This window comes from Drosophila navojoa, chromosome 5, assembly GCF_054131105.1.
Source record: "Drosophila navojoa isolate 15081-1374.11 chromosome 5, UAZ_NAV_1.0, whole genome shotgun sequence".
Taxonomy (NCBI): Eukaryota; Metazoa; Arthropoda; class Insecta; order Diptera; family Drosophilidae; genus Drosophila; species Drosophila navojoa.
The window spans coordinates 9841496-9866037 of record NC_142893.1 but is presented as its reverse complement, the minus strand read 5'-3'; the positions used below and the strand labels follow the sequence as shown (position 1 = coordinate 9866037).

The window sequence follows — 24542 nt, the reverse complement described above, 5'->3', positions numbered from 1 at the left end:
TAAATATGCCTCGAGGTCAAATTTCTTTCAAAGGGGACCAAAACACAAAATCAGTTTCAATTTTATTGTCAATTGTTCTTCGTTAATTGGTTTTGCTTTTTATATAGTATATGTATGTACGTAAATTCTTTATAAAGTTCGTCTACTTTTTCGTCAACTTCTTCTTCGTCTTTTGCTGTCAAATTTGTGCATAATTAACAAGTGCATTTCACCAAAATGATCTCATCTCTAAGCACATATACATATGTATATGCGTGTGTATATAAATATGTATGTATGTATATATGTATATGCTGATATTTGTGTAAACACACACAATGTATATATACAGTGGCTCACACCTTATTTCGTGCAGCAGCATAGTAGAACTTTGAAACCGTATTCCCGCTAAACCAGTAAAGATAAAAAAGAAATTTAAATGAGGTTTTATTTATTGGTTATTCATTATGTATTAACACTTTTAATTATTTTTATATTATAATTAATAAGTTTTAAAACTAAAGAAAACTAAAAAAACAGCCCTTTTCCATGTCACAGCTTATTTCGTGCACTTCACTTTCAATGACTTTATTGTCCAAAAATTCTTAAATTAGGATAATATTTTAACTCATTTTTGTTTAATCACCTCCTTGAATAGTGATTCCATCGAGTTTACTCATTTTCGGGTGATTCCGCTGGAGATTTTTGGCCAATCCTCCAACACGGCCGTTTTGAGGTCATTTTTATTGAATATTGACCATTTCCGAATGGCCACGCCCAATTTTGCCCACAAATTTTCTATAACGTTCAGGTATGACCACTGGGCCAGCGGATTTACCACATTTGGACTGTTCCAGATCAGCCAGGACTAGTCAATACCAGGTTTATTGTGTTGGTCATTTGCCTGATGCAATCGGGATCGCCCTTCTAGACCCAGTTCTTCTGCATTTTGGAGCAAATTCTTCTTCAAAAAGGATAGGTACGTGTTATTGTTCATATTACCATCAATGAAAACTAAGTATCCAACTCCCAAACTCGACTTGCAGGCCCAACCATTCAACAGCCACTGCCATAGGTCATATTTGATGTTAGGTGCTGATCTTTGAGCTCAGTATTTGCTTAGCGGCAATCATATTGGAACCCATCCGACGCAAATATATTAAATTTCCACTCATGTGCATATATATGGGTCGGATTGGAAGCAATCTGCCTGGCGCCCACCAAATACTGAGCTCCAAGATCAGCACCTAAAATCAAATATGACCTATGGCAGTGGCTGTTGAATGGTTGGGCCTGCAAGTCGAGTTTGGGAGTTGGATACTTAGTTTTCATTGATGGTAATATGAACAATAACACGTACCTATCCTTTTTGAAGAAGAATTTGCTCCAAAATGCAGAAGAACTGGGTCTAGAAGGGCGATCCCGATTGCATCAGGCAAATGACCAACACAATAAACCTGGTATTGACTAGTCCTGGCTGATCTGGAACAGTCCAAATGTGGTAAATCCGCTGGCCCAGTGGTCATACCTGAACGTTATAGAAAATTTGTGGGCAAAATTGGGCGTGGCCATTCGGAAATGGTCAATATTCAATAAAAATGACCTCAAAACGGCCGTGTTGGAGGATTGGCCAAAAATCTCCAGCGGAATCACCCGAAAATGAGTAAACTCGATGGAATCACTATTCAAAGAGATGATTAAACAAAAATGAGTTAAAAAATTATCCTAATTTGAGAATTTTTGGACAATAAAGTCATTGAAAGTGAAGTGCACGAAATAAGCTGTGACATGGAAAAGGGCTGTTTTTTTAGTTTTCTTTAGTTTTAAAACTTATTAATTATAATATAAAAATAATTGAAAGTGTTAATACATAATGAATAACCAATAAATAAAACCTCATTTAAATTTTTTGGATATCTTTACTGGTTTAGCGGGAATACGGTTTGAAAGTTCTACTATGCTGCTGCACGAAATAAGGTGTGAGCCACTGTATATATATGATGTATATATGTAAATTCAACTAGCTCTCTTATTTATTTTAGAGTTTTCTCTTTTTAAATCAGCTTTTTCGGTTTGCAAATTTTTGCTACATTTTACATTTAACATTTTCGCTACAATTCTTTTAGTTTTTTTTTTTTCTTTTCATTTAATATTGTCCTTGTTTAATTTAGTTTCTTTTATTGATAAGCACATTTAAATTGAACAGTTTTTGTGAGCGCATCGGTTGTAGATTTATATTTGTTTGTATTTTTAGTTTTTGTTTATATCTAAAACAATATTTTGTTCCTTTGAAAATATTTCTTATTAATATTTTTATTTATTCATTTTTTTTCTTTGTCAAATCAAAATAAGAAACTTAAAAAACACGCATAGGCCCATTTCACTTGTAAGCATAGCAATTGTAACTAATATAAGTGTATATATATGTATATATGTATACGCATACACATACAGGTATGTAGGGTACGACATATGTGTGTGTGGGTTGATTGTGCTTAAGTTTATCAATACTAAAGTAGATGTACTTCTTGACATGCTGATCCGTTATAAATATATGTAGTATATATGTATATGCATGTATGTATGTATATAACATATACCACTGGCCAATGCTAAGCATTATTACATCTATATATATACTATATATATAGATACATATATATGTATATATTTATTTATATATTTTTAGACTAAATATACATAAAGCTAAGCGTTGGTTTCTGTTGGTTTTACTATTATTTGTTTCTTCCTTCACAGGGTATAGCCCAGATCCTTAGCATGTTCATAAATGGGCAATGAAAGTAAAGTATATTTAAGGAATTTTCTTGGGAACAGTGTCTCCAAAGCTAACGAAACCAAATGCAAAACTGTAAAGGCAAACAGTAAATGAGAATACATGCAAACTACATAGAATGCGTGTCAAATACATATTTAAATGATCTTAGGTATAAGCAATATATGTAGTACTCTTGCGTGTGTGTGTGTGTGTCTAATATATCTAAGCGTGTCACACACACATACATATATGTATATATATCTGTATAAACACTTGCATATGTTTTGTATAAATTTTTAGACACCATCACATCTGCTTAAAGCTAAAGCTACATCATATATATAGATATATATCCACAAATATATATCTATATATTCTTTCGATATATGTATATTTTGTTGTATATATATTTCACTTAGCTTTATTTCCTTTTTAAAGTATTTTCGTGTGCCTTGTGTAATATGCGCTTCATTTTTTTTTTGTCATCATTTTCATCTCTTAGGCTTAAAGTAGTACTAGGTATACTTGAATACTCTGATTTTTCTTTTTGTAAACTGATTGTACAAAACATGCATATATATTATATATTTTGTCTAATGCTATATACTCATCGTATTATTATAGATTATACACATACACACATCGATATAGTATGATATATATGTTTTATAGTCGTAATACTCGTAATACTCATCTAAAGCATTTGTCAACAAGTTTTAGCTAGAAATGATAGTTTAACTAGGAAATCAAATATCAAGTTGATTTGTTTGTTCGTTTAAGCCTGAAACAACCAATTTTGAGTCTTTAGTTACGCATTTTTACTCTCATATAGCTACATATCGATATAAATGTATATGTGTGTGTATATAATAGTACTAGATGGTATAGGCATAGGCATAGCATAGGACCAGGCGCCTAAGCGAAACTGAATTTCAACTAAGACCAAAAACTTTTATTTATTGATTGTTTTGTTTTTGTTTTTTTTTTTTTTCTCTCGTTCTTTCTTCCTTCTCTCATAACTAAAAAGCAACTACTATATACTTGACATATATATATATATATAATATATATTTTTATTCAAGAGAGAGTTCTTCTTGCTTGGCAAAATAACAGAAAAACAACAAAAAACAAATAAATATATTTAACATTTAGTTTTGTATATAGCTATAAATTTTAGATTTTCTTTACATTTTTAAAAAGCATGTATACTTCACTCTCTCTCTCTTTTTCTAACACTCTCTAGCTCTGTCTCTTTTTGTGTAAATAGTACATCAATTTTAGCCTTCAATATATATGCATGTATAATACATATAAATGTATATATAGATATATATATATATATATAGTTGAGTATTTCCCTTTTTTTCCACATTCAATTTCATTATTTTTTGTGTTTTGTTTAAAGCTGAAACCCACGCATTGTAGTTAAGTATTTTCATGACTTTTGCTATAACTAGGTATAGTGCTTATAGAGAAGTTTTTCTATTACATTTAAGAACAGCTACATTTAAGTTTTAGGTGTCGTATCTCTTTCCTCTTATTGTCCCTAGCACATTTGATCAACTGAAGGATCATCTCAAATGCTTTAGATCAGCAAATTTTTGTTTGTTTCTTCTTCTTTGGTATTGTCCGTAGTTTTCTTTTTTTCTTTCTTTCACTAATCTCTAAGTATTACATAGTTATTATAATATTTGTGCTTAGTTTGTAACTCTTCGTTTTTCTTGGCGGCAATCATACATTTTTGTTTACAGTTAGATTTTCTTTCTAGTAGTTATACAGACACCAAAGTGTTTACATTTATCTTAAGCTAAAGCTGTGTAGTGTTTTCTTTAAATATATATGTAGGTATGTATATCTCTTTAGTTTCATATTTTATTGTCCACAATTGTTTACTTTTTCTTAGACACATTGATACACAGGGATTATGTTTGGGAATATGTATTATATATATTTTTTCTATATATATATATATGTATTTATTCATTGACATTTCGTTTTTGATTTTCGAATTCTGATTTCTGACTTCGGATTTCATAGAAAACTCTGTGTAAAAAAATTGACAAATAAATTCGGCAAAAATTGACATTACGCTTATGTTGCCCCAGATTTAAATTGATTTCGATTGGAATCATTGAATGCTGTTTCAAAATACCAGCTATACCTCAAGTTCAGTAGCAAAATAGATATATTTATATATATGTCCATATATATATATATAAACATGTATATATGTGTGTGTGTCTGTGTGTCGAGCACAAGAGCTTTTCGGCTTTGTACTTTGTGCAAACGTTTCAAGGATATGCTGTATTCAAAGATCATAATATGGCCATTTCTCTATATAGGCTAGGTATACATATGTATTTAGTGGTTTTACAATTTCGCTCTGTTCGCTTACTTACGCTCCTCACTGTCGTAGAAGTCAATGCCCTTCGGCTTGCCATTGTGATAGTTGAAGGGTTTGCGCTTCCTCACCGGACCCGTTGTCATTTTCGAGAGTATATCGGGTCCGCCCGGATGCAGATCGTATTTTTGCACTGGATCCTCGTTGGCTGGACGTGAATATTTCTGGATTTGTTCGTTGATCCATGGCACATACTTGATGACATTCGCATAGACACCGGGTAGCTTGGGATGGGCGCACATGATGCCCCACGAGACGATGCCGCCGACAAACCAACGATCCTTTTCGCCAGGATACGGGCACAGCAGAGGTCCGCCCGAATCGCCCTTTAGAAAGATAGTTCATATAGATATATTTGAGATATCGATAAAGTTCTATCTACATATATATATCGCATATCTTCTATAGAGTTGCTCACCTGACAGGCATCCTTGCCTCCGTCATCGTAGCCCGCACAGACCATGCCCTCGGATACAGTTAGATTGTCCAGCCATTCGTCGCATTGATTGCGCGTTATGATGGGCACCTGCACCTCATTGACTATGAACTCGTAGGTGGACTTGGCTGCAAGAATAGACATGTAACTCAGAGAGAGAGAGACAGGGAGAGGGCGAGTCTAATCACGTACGATCTTTGTCCTCGCGCTTGCCCCAGCCAATGACGGTGCACAGCTGTTCGGGTCGCAGGCTCTTGATGCTGGGCGGCGGCAGGCAGACGGGCAGCAGATGCTCATGGAAAGACACACGCGTGGCCAGCTGTAGAAGGAAAAGCATAGACTCATTAATAAGAGAGATCAGGAAAATCTTAGGTAACCCACCTGAAAGAGGGCTATGTCATTGTCATGGGCTATGGCCATATTGTACTGCGGATGCGGTATGACCGTTCTGACCTTGACCTTTTGGCCCGTATAGGTGAATGAATTGCGACGCGTAACGCCCAGCTGTATGGTCCAATCCTCCAAGTCGATAACCGTATGACTATCAATGAAGAGGAGTTACTTATAGTAAAACTACATTCATATAAACCAAGGTTTAGTCCGAGCTTACTTGCCCACACAGTGGGAGGCGGTGAGCACCCACTGATCGGATATGAGCACGCCTGCACAGTAGAACACCTTCTCGGGTCCGCCCAGGATGGCAGCCAGGAAGGGCCAGTTGCCGGGATTGGCCTGAGAGCCGCCGATGATGCGTCTGGAGGGCTTGTGTCGCCCACGCTTGACCTTGCCGCACTCTACGGAACGCAGAATGAGATTAGATCTAGATTTACGTGTTAGTCCGCAGTTAAACCCACCGAAATTGGAACAGGTCAGCTCAGCTATGGGATAATCCTCTGTCTGGCGGCAGTTGGCGAATTCCTGCATCAGCGTCGAGCGACGTTTGGCATACAGCTTCCAGATGTCCGTGGAGACATTCACCGAGGCCAGCAGCGGACGATGCGTGCGCTGGGTCACCACGCTGGTGGCATTCACAGCCGAATAGCCCAAGATGGAGCAGACAGCGCTGGGCGAGACGGCGCGATCCCAGTTCTTCACACAGGCTGGCATCCACTGGCGCTTGTTCATGCGAAAGACCTCCAAGACGCCCGAGCCCACGTCGCCATTGCGCTCACTCAGACGCACTGCAGCACAAGATAAAGATGATATTAGGGAAAAGATATTAAGGATATGAATTGCAGTCCAAGTACATACAACAATTGCGTTCGTCCTGTGCGTAGGGACAATCGATGACGCCGTCACAAATGTGATCGATGCTAATGCAACGCTCGTCTCCACAATAGATTTCGCCCTCGTGACAGCGCGAACAGTTGCCCTCGTCCTCCTGGTCCATGCAGTCCAGGTGGCCATCGCAAACGTACTCCTTGGGCAGGCAGCGGCTGGTGTCGCACTGGAAGCCATCGCATTTGGGATTCGCTGACGATACCATCACCTCGCGCACCTCATCCAAGCCGACGCAGTCCTCGGCGCTGGAAAAGTCCTTGAACAGCTTGCAATTCAAATACTCCGGCAGACTCAAGCCAAAAACGTCAAAGAAGAAGCCACAGCGACGCATTGTTTCCGTGCAGAGCGTCTTACAGGGCGGCACAGCGGCGCTGCAGGCGGAACGAGGATGTGTTAGATGGGCTCATGGACACTTACATAGATGCTCGATAGAGAGATCCACTTACCCCGTCTGTCCACACTTGGGCACGAAGAGCGTGCAGAGGAAGAGCGAGACCAGTTCGTAGCAGCGCACATCGACCAAGGCCTCAAAGGAGTCCAGATCCTGCGAATGGGATTATTTACTGCATTGACTGAACATTGGGCGCATATTTACCACTTGCGTCTCCAGCTGGCCAAAGTGTCCAATGTAATTGGGGAACACGGTGTAATTGTAGGGTATCTGCGAGCCCTGGCAGAACTTGATGATGATGGGCAGACAGGTGCCCGGCGCTGGGTTCTTGCCAAAGTTCGATGTATCCTCCACATGGATGGTGTTGATGATCGTCTTATTGACGAACTTAATTGTCGGATACGCATTGAAGTAGGCAGCCAAGCCGCCGGCGATGGCCAGCAGGGCGAAGGCATTGATCAGGATTTGGAATAGGCGAAACTTCAAGCGGCCATTGGTGATGTAAGGATTCGAGCTCTTGCGACGATTGATGATCTGAGGAAGAGAGTGAGACAGAGAGAGAGAGAGAGAGAGAGAGTGAGTAAGAGGTAGCATTAGTGGGCGTGCATCTGCCTTACCTGATGCTGCAAGGACATGGTGTGCGGTGCTCCGTTCTGGAAGCGCACGATGGTTTGTAGGCTGCTGGGCGTGGCGCTGGCGCACTTGTTGAGCGGCGACAGCGTCTGTGGCGGCTCCAGCTCCTCAATGGGCTCGTGCTGCACGCCCTGGCGACACACAATGGGCGCCGGGGCGCTGCACAGCCGCTTGGCGGACAACGAGGGCAGCAGCGGCGCCTCCATCAGCTTGGAATTGTAGCCCGGACTGGAGGTCTGACTGAAACTGTCGCTGGATATGGTCGAGTCCTGGCGGAAATTCATCTTGCCACGCATCGGCGTCGCCTGCTGCTGCTGCTGCTGCTGCTGTGGCTGACTGCTGCCGGAGCCAATGCCAAATCGTGAGGGCACCAAATCCATCAGCGGCTGTCGCTGCACCACACTGGGCGCCTGGCTCTTGCGCGCCGTCTGGGTGGAGGCGAGCAGCGGCGTCTCCATCAGCTTCGAGTTGTAGCCGGGACTGGAGCTGATCGAGTAGCTGTCGCTGGACAGCGTCGAGTCCTGCCGCTGCTGCAGCTTGGGATAGACAATGGGCGGCGGCTTCTTGCGCGTCAGCTTGTTGCGCACGGTCAGCGGTGGCGGTGCCGCCGATGGTGTCTGTGCTGCCTGCGGTGTGCCCGCCTGATGCACCTTGGCCACATTGTCCATGCACTCGAATGCGCTCAGATTGCGCAACGGCGGCTCCGGCGGACCTGGACGTTTCACTTGATTGTTGGCTGCGCTGGCGGCCACCGCGACGGCCGCCTCGGCGCCCGAACTAGATGACATGGTGGCGCTGGATATGGTGCTGGAGCCGCTGCCAGCGGACGAAGTGGAGGCCGAGGCGGAGACGCTGCTGCTGCTTGGCTCCTTGCCGCTGTCGCTGCTCGAGTTGTGGCTGCTCTTCGGATTGGGCGGCGGCGGTGGCAGCTTGGCCGGCAGCTGGGGCATCTTCCGAGCTGGCACCTGCGGCAGCTTGTTGTTGTTGGGATTGCTGCTGCTGCTATTGATGTTGCTGTTGCTGTGGCTGCTGCTGCTGTTGCTGCTGCTGTTGTTGTACAGATTATTGTTGAGCTTGTGCATGACATCGTTGAGGGCGGCTCTCTCGAGGCGGCACGTGTCCTTGGCCAGCGGCGAATCGATTGAAATGCTGGGCGGCTTCTCGTCCAGCGACGATTGCGTGTCCACCGATGAGAAGCGACTGCGAAAGTCCACACTGGTCGAGCTGGAGGCGAACCGTTCGCTATGCCCGCCCGTCGATGAGCCGTACGCCGAATCGGCGGTGCTGCTGGAGGAGCGCTGGGCGCGCTTGGCCATCATGCCGTAGCGACTGCTGCTGCTGCTGCTGTGCGCATACCCGGCGACCTTGACGGGTGTGGAGGTCAGTGACTCATCGAAAACGGAATTCTCCAAGCTCATGCGGTCGTCATCGGATATGCCATCGGCATCCGTGTATGTCGGACGTGCGGCTAGGTCAACAAGCAGCCCTGATTGTGCCACGCCCCCTGCTCCAGCAGCACCCACACCAGCCACACCAGCCACACCACCTGTGCCAGCGTTCGTTGTGCATTCAATGCTCTGACTGCCGCTCGTTGGCTGCGGATAAACAAATACATTGCTGCCATTGGCAGCCGCAGCGGCGGCGGCGGCAGCGGCAGCGGCAGCGGCGACTATATCCTGGCCAACATCCTGGCTGCTGGGCTGCCAGCCGCATTTGGCGGCGCGCATCAGGCGACGCGGTATGGGCGGCGGTGGCGTGACGGGCGTGTCCACACGCACCAGCTGCTGCTGCTTGGCTGACTTGCAATATTTCTGATCCGCCATGTTTACCTGTCGCACACAAACACACACACACACACACACACAGGAGCAAAAAATAAATGTGAAAGTAGAAAGTCAAATGGCAATTCGGACGGGCAATGAGTCAGTCTAAGCCGGCGCTAAGCCGCAGTGCAAAATCTGACACAGCTACCCCTCTGCCCCTCTCTTTCACTCTCTCTCTCTCTCTCTCTCTCTCTTGTGAACTCTGTTTGCCCGCAGATTTGCGCGCGTGGCACACTAAACATTTTTGACGCTGACGGCGGTTTGACGCTGATGCGGGCAGATAGCTAAAAAGGGGGCGGGCCAAGTGGGGCAAGCCGAGGGGCGGCGGGGCGAGTGTGCAGCGCGTGCATGGCACACTCTTGGGCAGAGGCAGAGTAACTGTGAAACTGTACTATCGATAAATTATGCACCGCCAGCGAAAGTTTGTCCGCATAACCAAGTGCAACAGTGCTGAGCAATTAGCTTGTTTATAGCCAAATTGGGGTAAATGGAAATCGACCATTAACTAATGACTGCCAAGTGATTTCTGGTAATTATTGCTCTGATATTTTGACAAAACTTTTCGTAAAGTTGGCCAAAAACTGAACAGAAGTTGAGCAATTGTCAAATTTCTGAACTCTGAATGGAACATTTTAGTTTTGGCTAACAACAAACTAAAAGCTCAATGGCCAACTCTGAACAGAGCTTACGACTTTTGTTTCTGAGTGCCTTTTAGAGAGTTGTTGAAATAGTTTCTAAAAAGTGGAAATCGATATTAAAAAAAAGTTTTAAGCTGCTTTTCGGGTAGGTCAACAGAATATTATATTACTGAGAGTAAAAGGAGAGTGAAAGGAGTGGCTGAAGGGCAACACTTCGGTTCACTAGGCTTTAAAAAAACCTTCTATAAATATGATTATATGTTGTCTTGTATTTTTTACTAAGACATATGAATTGTAAATTTCACTTTTCCTTAGAAATCATATAAAAAAAACTTCTCTCCAAGGCAATTGGCTGCTGCAAGGAAAAGCCCTCTCTAAACACATTCTTATAAAAGTTTCCTATTTAATTTGCAACTATGAAGTTGCAGCTAAATTAAATAAAATGCCGTGGAAAATGGAGCCGAGCCTTTTGAAGGATTTCCAAGGACTCACCAGCAAATCGGCGGCAGATTGCGGCAGTTGTTGGCCCGGCTTCTGCTTGTCCTCGAGCATCGGATAGTAGTGGGAGGAGTGACGCCTCACAATGCTGCTGGAGCTGCTGCTGCTGCTGTTGTTGATGTTGCTGATGTTGTCGATGTTGGTGCTGCTGTTGCTGTTGCTGTTGCTGTTGCTATTGTTGCCGCTGGGCAACGGCAGCAATGTAACCGACTTGCATTGCTCCTGTTGCTTGTCATAGAAGTCCAGCAGTGAGTTGAGTGGCAAGGCCAGGCTCGAGGCGCGTTCCGAGCTGCAAAACAACTTTAGCATAAGTGGGCACACTTCTAATGATAGGTGGGGGGGGCGTGGCAGCACTTACCGTGTGCGATTGCGTTGAGCATCGCTCGAGTGCGATTCGTGCGAAACGTTTAGAAATTGTTTATTCATATCGAGTGCGTTCATGTTTTAATCAGCGTCATTAAGCGAAATCGAACTGCAAATATACATATATGAAAAAGTTTCAGCATTTAACATAGTTGGCAAAAACTTTTTGGCTCACCACTTGATAAACTTATCAAACTCACACACAGAGAGAGAGAGAGAGAAAGAGAGAGAGAGAGAGAGAGTGAGTGTGTGTGTGGCACATGCTGTGCATAACAAATGCCAACTAGCTGAGGCCACATCGCATGCAAAACACTCGCCGCATGAATAAAAATCAATTATGCAATGGCTCACACTTTGGCTTAATACGTGCCCCCAACTGTCCAGACAAAAGTGCAGGATACGCTCTATACAATCAGTCTCCCTCTCTCCGTCTCTCGCCCTCTCTTTCTCTCACCCTCAGCGAAACGGAAACGTTACCATGCCACGCAATTTGGCCTTTTATGTCTAATGGATATGCCATTAGCCCGGGCCACATAACAAAACATCGCACAGACAATGACATTGGCCTCTGGCTTGGCTTTTTGGCCTCTCACCTCCCGCATTAGATATACCAAATATATACATACATACACATATTGCCATTGCCAGCGGCCATTGGCCATATTATCAAAAATTGTCACAGCGCTGAGCACGTGTCAGCATTTTCCATATAGACTCTTATACAATTGCCAGCAGATGCCAGATGGGATAAGGTTTACATGTTGAGTGAATTATTATACAAATATCTATAGGTTTATATATATACACAGAGTAATATAGAAATAATCTCTAATATGTATATGGACACCAACTGTGTCTTGTTTCTATGAGAGTTGACTAAACTTATGCTCTAAATTATATATATTAAACTAATATGAAGAGTAATATAAACATATTGGAAGAGGGTTAAGAGCTGTGTAGGTGAGTTTAGGTTATGTTCATTTAGAGCTAGGTTAGTTTGAGTTAGGTTAGGTTAGATTGGATTGAAGCCTTAAACAACATTATCAAAGATTGAGTAAAGAGTTTAAGGCACCAGAAATCGGAGTACACAACGTAAAAGACAATCTAACAGCTAAAAGAAAGAGACTAGGATGACTAGGCATATACAAAAAAGACTGAGAATAAATAATTAGATAATTATGCTAGACAAGCATTAAACTAAATTCACTGATAACCGTAATATGATATGATACTATAATGTAAGTTTATTTTCTATATTATATATACATTTTTTTTTTTTTGTATTTGTATTTGTTTAATATATCCCAAACTTAACATTCTTTTGTATTCCTATTTCTTTCCTATTCCTATTCCAAAGCAAGTTTTCATAATAATATACGTAAACTCATATACAAACTTCCTTTGTTGCAGTTATTTACAGTTGTTTGGTTAATGAAGCTAAACATTTAAATAGCAGTTGAAGGCAAGTGTTGGCAAGTGAAATAATTTCGCCAGCTAAAACACTTAATCAGTGACAAGTTTTCATTTGGGTCTGAAATGATGTAAATATAATGCGTCGGTCACGTGCGCATCCCTTTTGCCAAATATATTTCAAGCTAGATGTGCTTCTCCCTCACTCTCTATCTCCCTCTCTCTCTCTCTTTGTTGATAGTTATATATGACAATATAGTTATATATGTATGTAAACTGTATTTGCTTGGTAAGTAACTGCGCTTTATTGTCAGCCACTTTGATATTGCCCAATATTCATTTGTTGACACGCCCCTCTGCTGCTGTTGCTGCTGCTGCTGGTGGAAACTGTGTCAGCAGCTGAGCCTTAAAGCTGTCAGCGTATAATACACAATATTGTGATGGCTCCATTGCCTTTGACATGGCTGACTAAAGTGGCCTTAAAGCGATTGTTGTTGTTGTTGCTGCTGCTGTTGCTACTGTTGCTGCTGTTGCTTGGCAGCTGGCAGCGCGAAATAATTGAGCGATTTATGACTTACGCTCAATTCGGATGATTGAAAGCTGCCAGCTGGCAGTCAAAGGCAATTCACATCAATGACGAGTCAATAAAACAGTTAATTAAACAAAATACAGGGTATACTGTGTGCTGCTGCTGCTCTTGCTGCTGTGACCTCAATGCGTAAGCTGTTGCACACAGTTTTCCAGCTGCTCACAATTCCAATCAGGGGAGAGAGAGCGAGCGAGACAGGTGCAACAGGTGAAAGTGAAATGCAAGTCGAAGGCAGCAGAAAATCAGGACAATGCACATATACATACACAGACAGCAGGCGCCACAGAGACAGAGAGAGAGGGAGAGAGAGAGGGAGAGGTAGAGTGCTAGAGAGAGCTGGCGAGAACTCAGTTCTGCTTGATAATGTGTCAAGGACGAAAATTGACACTAATAGGATTCAGTCAACTCTGACAGCAACAACGACAACTACCTGGCACACACACGCACACACACTCACGCGATTATCTGTTTGAATTCCCGGAACTGTTTATCATCTGGCCGTAATATAATTTCACATATTGCACAGCTTCAAGCGAGCCGGCAGTCAATTCAATTGACCTCACTAAAGATTCTCAGCTGTCTCATATTTCGGGCAAATCGCTAGCGAAATTTTGGGGCCAATATATAATACATACATCTATAATAAACCTGCCTAGATTTCTACTACGTTTTAAAGCTCTTTTAAATAGAAATTTAAAATCAATCATTTTTCTAAGCTGCTTCAGGATTTTGCTTTCGCTTTCGCTTTGTTTATCTTGTGCTTGGGCTACTATTATTATGTTAAAGCAGATTTAATCTGTTATTAAAGGTTGCTTGATAAGATTTTAAAAATCCAAATTGTCTGTTGACTTAGGTTGGAATTTTTTTAGGGAATTTTATATATTGAATGTTTTTCTTTTGAAGAAAATTTGCATATATTGAATGTTTCTGTTTGACGAAATATTTTAATAAATTATTATAGCACACATTTTCGGATCAACGGGTATTAAATGTTATTAAAATTATACAGGCATCGAAAATTTCTATGCAAATTATAAGTAAATAAAAAATAATAAGAAATTAATTGAAAATGGGAATGGAAAAATAATACGACGAGCTGAATTGATCTAGTTAAGACTGTCTGTCCTTTAAGTTCATTAAAATCATTCCTTATTGGTTAAAAATTCGGAATAGTTTTAGTATCTTAATGGAAATTTTCCATTTCATGTAAAAAAAAAAAACACAAAATTGTTTACTGAAAATGAAAAACAAACACACTTTTACATATCATTATCAGGAAAGAGCATCTAGAAGCACACTTCGTCAACAGTGGGGCTCGCATAGTAAAGCCCATAAGGCTGTCCAAGGCCAAGTCGCTGCGCTAACTGCGCAGTTAGCAGAGAAGCGTGCTTATGTATGTGTGTGTGTGTGTGCTTGAGTCGTTTGTGTGTATGCATGCTAATAAAGAAGCATAGAATGATTGGAATAAAAGCTGTGAGCAGGGCTCTTCTAGCTGAGTACACTCCACTACAGCAGCCTGACTTGCTTCAAATTCAATTTTTAGATGAAATATTTAGGGATGTTTAGCAATGGAAATATATGGTTGAAACTTTAGCAAACGGAAAGCATAAAATAATGCAAGAAAACATAGATAAATATATAGAAATAAATTTGCATACTAAATATAATATAAATAATAATAATATAAGTAATACAATATAAATAAATATAGAAAATATTTAATATAAATATAGAAATACATTTGCATACTAAAGATAATATAAATAATAATAATATAAATAATATAATATATAAATAAATTTAGAAAATATTGAATATAAATATAGAAATACATTTGCATACTAAATATAATATAAATAATAATAATATAAAAAATATAATATAAATAAATATAGAAAATATTTTATATAAATATAGAAATACATTTGCATACTAAAGATAATATAAATAATAATAATATAAATAATATAATATATAAATAAATATAGAAAATATTTAATATAAATTTAGAAATACATTTTCATACTAAATATAATATAAATAATAATAATATAAATAAATATAGAATATATTTAATATAAATATAGAAATATATTTGCATATTAAATATAATTATATTAATATAAGTAATATAATATTAATAAATATAGAATATATTTAATACAAACAACAGCTGAAGCCTCTGATAAATACGCAAATTTAATTAACTCAAATACCAGAGCCTCGGCAAACCTTGAATCGAAGCCGAAGGCTAACCAAAAGCTCTGCAACTCCAAGAAGAAATGTTGTGAGCAAAATAAAACATTTCTAACCAACTCGAGTTGTCAGGAAAAGTAAAATATTTCAATTATCTTATTGCATTGCTATGCACAGTTTTCCAGCTAGTTAAAGTGCAAATATTTCAAAGATTTGCAGTGCAAAAATATTTGTGCTTCAAGTTGTTGTTGTTGTTGTTTTTGTTTACGTTTTTGTGTTTGCCCGCATTTCTCGTACTACGTACTACGTACTTCGTATTTCGTATTTCGTATTTTGTGCTCGTTGCGCACAAATAACTTGCTGATTAACTTGAAATTCCATTTGCCATTTCCATATGCCGAATGTAATTTACTGCGTTAACTTTGCGCAAATATTTTCAAGTAGCAAAAACAAAAGCAACAACAACAAGAACAGCAACAACAACAGCAACGACAAACTGTAGAGGCAGCAACAGCAGCATTAACAGCTGTACAACTAGACGTATACTTAATACTGTTTGCCAAAGCAATCAGACAAGAAGAAGAAGAAGAAGAAGAAGACGATGCTGCAGCAGACTCAGTCTCAGCAGGAGCAGCAAGCAAAGTTTATTTGGAATTTAAACCTTTTAAGTCGCATTTTGGCCATGATTTTGTAACAACAACAACAACAAAAGCAAACGAGGTTTGTGTGTATTTTTTTGTGATTTGCAATCTGCGATTTATTTGGCCTTTAAGGCAATTTTTTTCACATCGAGACATGGCGAGACGAGTTCAAGAAAGTGACGATGACCTCAAGCTAAGTGGAAAATGGAGCAGGAGCATGGATAAGACTGGGGACAGAAGCAGAAGAAAGAGTGGGATTAGGAGTGAATGAAGGAAAAGGAGTAGAAAGAGAAGTTTAAGAGAGACTAGGAGCAAAAGACTGAAGAAGAGATTAAAGCAGGTGAAGTTAAACGAGGAGTAGAAGCAGAAGGAGCAGTAGGAGCTGGTAGCGGAGTAGGAGCAAAATGCTGAACCAGAACTAGTGCAGCAAGAGCAGGCAGGAGTAGCAGAAGTAGTATCAGAATCAGGAGCTGAAGAAGGAACAGGGTCAAATAAAATAAAACCAGGAGCAGAAATAGCAGTAGGAGTAGAAGCAGGAGAAATACAACCAAAAGCAAAAGAAGTTAATCCAGGAGCAGGACCAGCAATTGAAGCAGGAGCAGGAACGGGATTAAACAGACGATGAAACAATGGCTGGAATAACAAAAAAAGACTTAGTAGAACCAGCAGGAGCAGCAGCAGCAGCAGCAGCAGAAGTAAAAGCTGGAGCAGCAGCATGAGGAGAAGTAAAACAAGAACCAGGAGTATGAGCAAACGGCACGAGTGCAAACAAGAGCAGAGCCAGGAGCAGGAGGAAAGGGCAGAAGTTGAATTGAAATCAAAAGAAGTGTAACCAGGAGCAGCAGCAGCAGCAGCAGCAACAGCAGCAGGAGTAGAAGCGGGACCAGCAGCAGAAGCAGGAGTCGAAAAAGAATCAGCAGCAAAAGGAGTACAGCTCAGAGCAGGCGCGGCAGCATGAGCTGAAACCTCCAAAAGGAGTAGAAGCCGACTAAGTAGCAGCAATGGCAGCGGGAGCAGGAGTGGGAGCTGGACTGGGAGTGGGAGCAGGAGTCGTAACATCAGCGGCATCTCTTGTCTGCTTATCTTGTCTGCAGCAGCGACTACAAAAATGTTGTCATGACTACAATTTGGAAGGGCTACTCTCTCACACCCTCACGGCCAGCCTGCCCACCAGGATACGCTCACCCCGCCCCCCCTTTCTCATTCGTTTTACCCGCACATAATTCGTTTTCTGGCCAAATTCGAGCAGCTCTTGAGGCCAGACTAACAAATGCAAACAGTTTATGGTTCATATGAGACTCGAATTGGCATAAAGCATACAAATGCCAAGTAAATATAATTTGTGTGCGTGTGTGAGTGTGAGACGTGCATACACATTCGTCGCAATATTTTATTTTCCATGCATTTATAATATTTATTTGCCAGCGGCAAGCAGGAAGTGTGGCAACAGCAAATCGGGAAAAAAAAGGAGCAAACTCAGCTGAAACCACAAATAAAATTCAATTATTTGAGTTTTTTTTTTAAAGCGAATTCGGCTATGAAATCGAATACAATCTGAGCTTTCATTGGAGTGGGAGGGAAATAATAAATAAAAGATTATGCCCATAGACAAGGTTAAACTCGTTGAAGAGATTACGCATATAAAGGAGATTATAATCACAGAGGAGATTATGTTTATATAGAAGGTTCCGATTTGGAAGTCATTTACTTAGGGATTTTATTTCTTGCTGTTGTCTCTTATGAGATCTGCAGAGAATTGGAGAAATATTCATAGTATTTCTTAAACTTTTCCTTCTTCGTCTGCCTCTAAAACAATTCTGTTCTATTGCTAAATTTCTGTTCAGATTGTCTACTCTTTCATAAACAGTTCCATAATTGCTTTAGCTCTATCCCCAAAGTTCTTAGCATTAGCGAACTATGCCAAGTGTCTGAGCTATTTCAGCAGCTCATTTAATAACGGAAATATTGAAAAATGTTCGGCCCTGTGAGTGTTGGCAAATTGCAGCTGGCTGTTACATGGCACATCATTAAAATGCCAACATATCTTGGCCGGACCGTGGCTAGTGTTGGGGACAGTGTTGGGGATTTGTGTGTTATGCAAGGCAGGGCCAATTATCGAAATGCCGCCATCAAATTGCTTTGGGGCCATTGCTTAATTTGTCTTGGCAGCATCCTGCCGGACAAGAGGATAGCCGGACAGCTGGGGGCCAAGGTCAAAGTCCAAAGTAACACCAAATCACGGTTGACATGGGTGCGACTCAAGCGGACGTGTGTCCTAATAATGTTACCCATATGCGACCAGCTCAACCCTAACCTCAGCTACTCATCTCATGTAAACCAGGTTCGACCTGTCTCTGTGTATGTGTGTGTGCGTGCACGTGTGTGTGTGTGTGTGTGTACGTGTGCTTGTGTATCTTTCGCATATTTTCTCATCTGCTTGTGGTCCGAGCTTCTTGGAATTTCATTAGATTGCGCTACGCCCATTGCCTGTCAGCCCAAAGGGGCGTGGACGCAGGCAAGGCAAAAATGACAGAAAAAAAATTGGAGAGCAAAAAAAAAAAACGTAGGGAAAGAGAATCATGAAAAATTTGAACAACGTGTGTGAGAGCGGCCATCTCACAGACTGAGCTCGAGCAGGAGTCGAGTGTGTCCCAGTGTGAGTGCAGCTATGCGTACAATTTCCAGCTAACAATATTTATCTTTCCTTTTTTTTTTGCACTTTGTTTCGGACTCTGGGAGCTGGGGATAATTTGAAATTTATGACCCCGCTGCTAGTTATATTCTCTACATTTCTCTAGACCATAAATTATGTGTGTGTGCGCATCTAATTAGTTTGTGCAATAACAGATGACAGGTAGCTCTCAGGTTGGTGTGTGTGTGTGTGGACTGTGTGGGGGGAGGGAGACTCTAGAGATATGCTGGACAATATTGGGGAGAAAGCGAGAGAGAGGGAGATAATTCTCATTAGTCAAACATTGTCTGACGAGACGAAAGACAAACAGAAAGGCAGAGAGAATGAGAGAAAAAGATTAACGATGATGGAGCGAAATTGAGGATGAGACACATTAATAGAGAGAGGGAGGGAGAGAGAGAGGGATAAACTAAAAACGGACTACGAGACAGAGTGAGAGATTCAGAGAAAGCAATATAGAGATTGCAAGAGACAAAAAAAGTTTGCCAAAGAACTGGAAAGCCTATATATAATTCATATAATGAATGAGTTCCGCAAAATAAACATTCAAAACCTTCCACATTATTTTCAAAGTAAACTAGAAATTAAATATTTACTTGTATTCATGAGAATCGCATGGAAAGGTAATTAAGTTTCAACTAATAAACAGTAGTAAATAAAATATTGCAATTCCCACAGTCGAACCTCGTTTAAACAGGAACAAGCTTAGCTAGCAGCACTTCAGCTATCCATAAAGATAAAGTTGACAATTAAAGCTGTAGATAAACAGATAAAGAAGATAAGAATGCAAAGATAAAGATACAGAGACACAATCATAAAATCTCTGCTAGAGTTTTATGTAACAAAATGGGAGACAAACGCGCTGAGCACAATGGCACGCCCATACAATTAACAAACGAAACGTAATATAAGACACACACACACACGCACACATGGGCACACACACACACACACATAGAGAGACATTGAAAAGAAAGACAACAACAATACCTGATTTCATTGTAAGTAATTGTGCAATCAGATTGGTGCTTGGGCGTGCGACATAATGTGATTGTGTGTGTGTGTGTGTGTGTGTGTGTGTGTGTACGGTGTATTGTTGTGCGCGTGCTACAAATGGCGACAATGAAAATTCAACTATGCTGAACTGTGCGGCTTTCAACTCAAAGGCAAATTGTTCAAAATGTTGAAAAACTCCAAGTGGGCGTGTCTATGTGTGAGTATGTGTATGTATATACATACATACATATATAGGCACTGTAGGTATGAGTGACACTTTGCAGCTGGCCACTATAATAAGCATATAACATATACCAAACTCAATGTCGCCTACATCCGCTTGCCTGATTTGATTATACCCTGTAAACAAGTGAGGCCAGGGCATAGGATATGCTGACAGAGTGCCTAAAAGAAAATCTCATTATGATTTTCTATATTTATATCAATTGAAGGGCAATGAAATGAAAGAGCTTCGCTATGCTAGAACTGTTTACATAATTTATCAATAATATACATTTAAATTTATATTTTATTTTAGATTTTCATCCACTGCCAATGGGTATCCTGTGAGCTCATCTATTTGCATCGATTTGCTTTCGCTTTGCTAACAATTCAATATGTTTGCATTTTCATTTTACATTCAATAGGCGTGTCAATGAGTGACAATCATCGCCGCCATCAGCATCATCAGCAATGTCATTATTATCATCATCAACTTCATCAACAAGAACAACAGCAACAACTCAACTCAACTCTCTGAACAGAGCCCATCCAATTTTTTTTTCGGGGCTTTCATTTCGTCTCATTTCCGCTAGCGGCGATCGGTTACCGAGATGGGTGTGTGTGTGTGTGTGTGTGTGTGTGTGCGTGTAAGCACATGAAATTGAATGCCGTTAAATGGTCTGTCCTGTTCCTTGCCGTTAGCCTGCTGGAGTGGAGTCTGGGCCAGTGTTTGCCTGCCACTCAGCTGTCATGTTTGATTTGCACATGGCTGAAATGCAGAAAATTGTGCGCGTAGCGCAAAGGGTGTGTCCATGTGGCCATGTGTGTGTGTGTGTGTGTGTGTGTGTGTGTGTACACTCAGATCTACTACATGCTAGTCTTAAATGTTCCCAACTCATACATATGCATGTATATGGGTTCAACTTTCATCCGACTTGTGTGTGAGAGTGTAAGCAAATAGTTCCAGCTTTCTCAAATCCGCAAGGATTTTGCATTGTCATGTCCTTGTTATGCGCGTCTGCGTATGTCCGTGTGTGTGTGTGTGTGTGTTGATAGTTCTGAGCCTTTGATGGCAAGTTATGGTCATATACACAATTGCCTCGAAATGCTAGTGCGTGAATTAGGCCATCAATACTTGCGGCCCAGCCCTGCTAAGCCTAGAGTATGCTTCCTCTATGACAGGAATGCCTCTGGAATCCTTTCACAAACTGACGCAAGTTACGAGGAATCAATTCGAATGGGGTGTAAGTGCACTCGAGATTATCCCCACTTATTCACAGCACTGACAAATGCGTTCAAATTAATTTAATTGGCAAAGAGAAATTTCCAGGAAATTTCAACAAGCTGGAAATTCGAGTTAAACGAATTTGCATGTGCGTGAAATTCAAATGTGTAAATATATATATATATATATATATATATATATATAATGCTTACATATACGTACATCTAACCTGTGAGCTAACTATCTGAGCGCAACGGTAAAACTATTTGGCATACCCAAACTCAACTATTTAGTATTAGTTTTCATGAAGTTAAGGTTCGGCTTCAAGTGAATATTGATTTAGTTTTCAATAGAATTTCCATAGTGCCGTAGCAAAATATTTGATTACGGTAGGGCTTTGTGCGTTTGATTGATTTGGTTTGTGCATTAACAGAACAAAAAGCAGGCAAAATTACCCATTATAATGTTTCACAAATTAAGAGGAGGAGAGGGGGAGAAGTAGAGAGAAAGTGGGTGGGAGATTATAGAAACAATGGAAAAACTAGGAAAATATGGATACATTGAGAGTGAGAGTGGGAGAGAGTAAGTAAAAGAGATATAGAGCAAGCCACAGAGAAACTGAGGTAAGGATGGATTAAGAGAGAGAGAGAGAGAGAAAATATATGAAGATGTGAGAGAGACAGAGGGAGAAGGAAAAGAAAGAAACAGAGATAGAGAAAGTGTAGAAACAGAGATAGAGATGGAGTAGTATAGAAACAGCTAAAGAGTGAACGAAATAATGAGAAATAGAAGCAGAAACCCAGTCAGATGAAGAGAGTGAAGGGCATATTGAGTTAGAGACAGATAGAGAGAAAGAGAGAGTGAATTCAGGAGAAATAGTTACAATGAAATCTGTCGAACTAACTACAGCTCATATCCGATTACAGCCCACACTGACAATATTCCAATAATTGCTCCAAATAGCTAATTGTTGCTCTGATTAAAATCAAAACTCAAAGAGAATTCACCCGTGTGTCGTGTGACAGCTCTGTCTGGCCAGCTGTCAATGGAGCTGAGGGTTTAGTGTTCGCTGCAAAATCAACAGAATAAACATTTTCATTTTCATTTTCATCATTTTATGGCTCGTTGTTGTCATTTTAAGTTTACATTTTGATCAGGAGGAGCTGTAACAATGTTGATGACAGCGATGGCATTTCATTAGTCAAGGCGGCAATGACTGACTAGATGAGAGAGTGAGTGAATGAGCGAATGACAGATGGACAAACAGAAGCTGCTGCTGCTGCTGCTGCTGCTGCTGCGCTGCTGCTGCTGCTGCTGCTGCTGCTGCTCCTGCTGCTGCTGCTGCTGCTGCTGCTGCTGCTGCTGCTGCTGCTGCTGCTGCTCCTGCTGCTGCTGCTGCTGCTGCTGCTCCTGCTGCCACTCCTGTTGTTGTTCTTGCTTTGTTTTTGACATTTGCGAACGCTCGTTTGGTCCGCACGTGGCAGCGGTTTATGATGCCTGAACGAGCAATGAAAGCTAGCTCTCTGTGTCTGTGTGTTTGTGTGTGAGTAGAGATAGCGAGCAGGATGTCGAAATGTCCTGATAGATGTCGCTCTGAGCAAGTCGCGTGCTCGTCAGGATGCTGTCCCTTGTGCCTGTGTGCGCTCAACCGTTGACAGTCAGTTTGACAATCGCTCTGACTGCCAGTCAGTCAGTCAGTCAGTCACTGAGTCAGCGAGTCCATTGTCTGTGTGCGCGTGTGTGTGTGTGTGTGTGGTCATATGCTGCCCTCTGCCTGTGTATATACAGTTACATTTATCAGCTAGTCACCCAGACATGCAGCTAACCATTAAGCGCTTGTCTTTCGTTTTGCCACATTTCAATTTCATTTTGTTGCAGCCACGCCTGCTGCCCCCACTTCTCCTCCGCACGCCTCCCGCCTCCGGTTGCCAGCTAGTGTTTCGACGGAAATTGATTTTTGTACTTGAACGCTTTTTGCCACTTGTGCGCAGCTCTTGCACCCAGAATGCCCCGATTCACCCATTCTCTAACTGTCTGGCTCGCTCCGCTGTCCGTGCCGAATAATTTATGATTGCGCCAAGCAGCGAATGAATGCGCCACATAAATCGTCTTCATTTCAATTGCATTGCATTATTTGCACCTCAGATTTTAATTAGATTTCGAATGCTCGCCGCTAAACGTAAATCGCACGGCTCTGAGAGGAGCGGGGCCGCAACAGCGTTATAGCGCGCCAGACTCTAGCGTTGGCAAACAGTTGGCCAAGTCCTGTCGAGCTGCGTCAAGGACATTCGAGTTTTGTGCAGCTTCACCAGGCCAGGCCCAGCCGCAGCTGCAATCAAATTTTGTTGCTGCTCCTGCTGCTGCTGTTGCTGCTGCTGTTGCTGCTGCGCAATTTGCTGGCATTAAATTGTCTTGTTATTCAGCTATTGTATGACTCTGTCTCTGTGTGAGTGTGTACGTGTGTGTGTGTCTCTGCACAGTTCTTTCATTTAGTTAGTTCGGACTTATCTTCGAGCTCTTCTGCTGGTTGCCCTTGGTATTCCACATTTCATTAAAATTTAACTTCAGCATCAAAAGCTTTGGGAAAATTAATTATTGTCTTAAAAAATTACGAAATTCAAGCGAAAAGCCTTCTAGTTACCTAGCTACAGTCTAGGTTTCTAGCCATTTACTTAGGAGACACGTGTTATCATCATCCTATACAGGCTGAAATCTAGTCAACTTTTAAATGTTAATAAAATGTTAACAATATTTACGAAAACTATATAAATAAAGTATATACATATTTACAGGGTATCAAATGTTAACAATATGTTAGCCATTTTACAGAGTAATTTTAGCTGTTATTGGTTTATCTTAAACTTTACTATAAGAAAAACATTTCAATTAAAATCAAATACAGTCTAAAACGCTTCGTTACCCTAAGCACACTTGTTATGTACCCAGCAATCCTATCTAGACTAAGGTCAGTTCAAGTTGAGTCAATTTTGGGGCAAGTTCATGGGGCTTTGCTTCGTTTGAAATTGTGTTAATTGAATGCGCCTGCAGCGTGTCTGTCTGGCCGATAGCTGGCTTTTGTAAATTGATTTTGCATTACAGAGTAATTAGGCAGACGAACTATGTAAATTTCAAGCTAAACCCAATAAGAGAAAATGCATGGAACGCATTGATAAGGTTCGTTTAGAGCAACAACAACGAAAGTAACAACAGCAAACAAAATTCTGTAAACGGCAAATGCAGAAATCGGCTTACAAAATACGTTTGCTGTTGGCCCATTTGACGGAGACACAAGCTGGCTGCGAGGCAGGCAGTGTGGCAGTGTGCCAGTGAGAGGCCTTTATGGAAGTTATTT

The 24542-nt window shown here is 41.1% G+C and overlaps 1 protein-coding gene across 4 annotated transcripts in view; it reads right to left on the bottom strand.

Moving 5' to 3' along the window:
• Window positions 1-110: 110 nt before the first annotated feature.
• The window catches only part of Corin (corin serine peptidase), a 29144-nt gene continuing 4712 nt past the window's right edge, over window positions 111-24542 (bottom strand). For 2 of the 4 annotated variants that reach the window (XM_089261703.1, XM_018103368.3), the window contains exons 2-13: window positions 11215-11328; window positions 10851-11145; window positions 7882-9726; window positions 7469-7798; window positions 7320-7417; window positions 6844-7244; window positions 6447-6773; window positions 6203-6386; window positions 5974-6133; window positions 5785-5911; window positions 5575-5720; window positions 111-5482 (exon numbers count right to left, since the gene is read on the bottom strand). In XM_089261703.1, the coding sequence (XP_089117829.1) occupies window positions 5147-5482; window positions 5575-5720; window positions 5785-5911; window positions 5974-6133; window positions 6203-6386; window positions 6447-6773; window positions 6844-7244; window positions 7320-7417; window positions 7469-7798; window positions 7882-9726; window positions 10851-11145; window positions 11215-11297 (4332 nt within the window). In that variant the 5' untranslated portion in view covers window positions 11298-11328 and the 3' untranslated portion in view covers window positions 111-5146. Of the gene's footprint in view, window positions 5483-5574; window positions 5721-5784; window positions 5912-5973; window positions 6134-6202; window positions 6387-6446; window positions 6774-6843; window positions 7245-7319; window positions 7418-7468; window positions 7799-7881; window positions 9729-10850; window positions 11146-11214; window positions 11329-24542 lie in introns of those variants that run through there. The other 2 variants (XM_018103369.3, XM_089261704.1) reach the window with 2 other exon arrangements.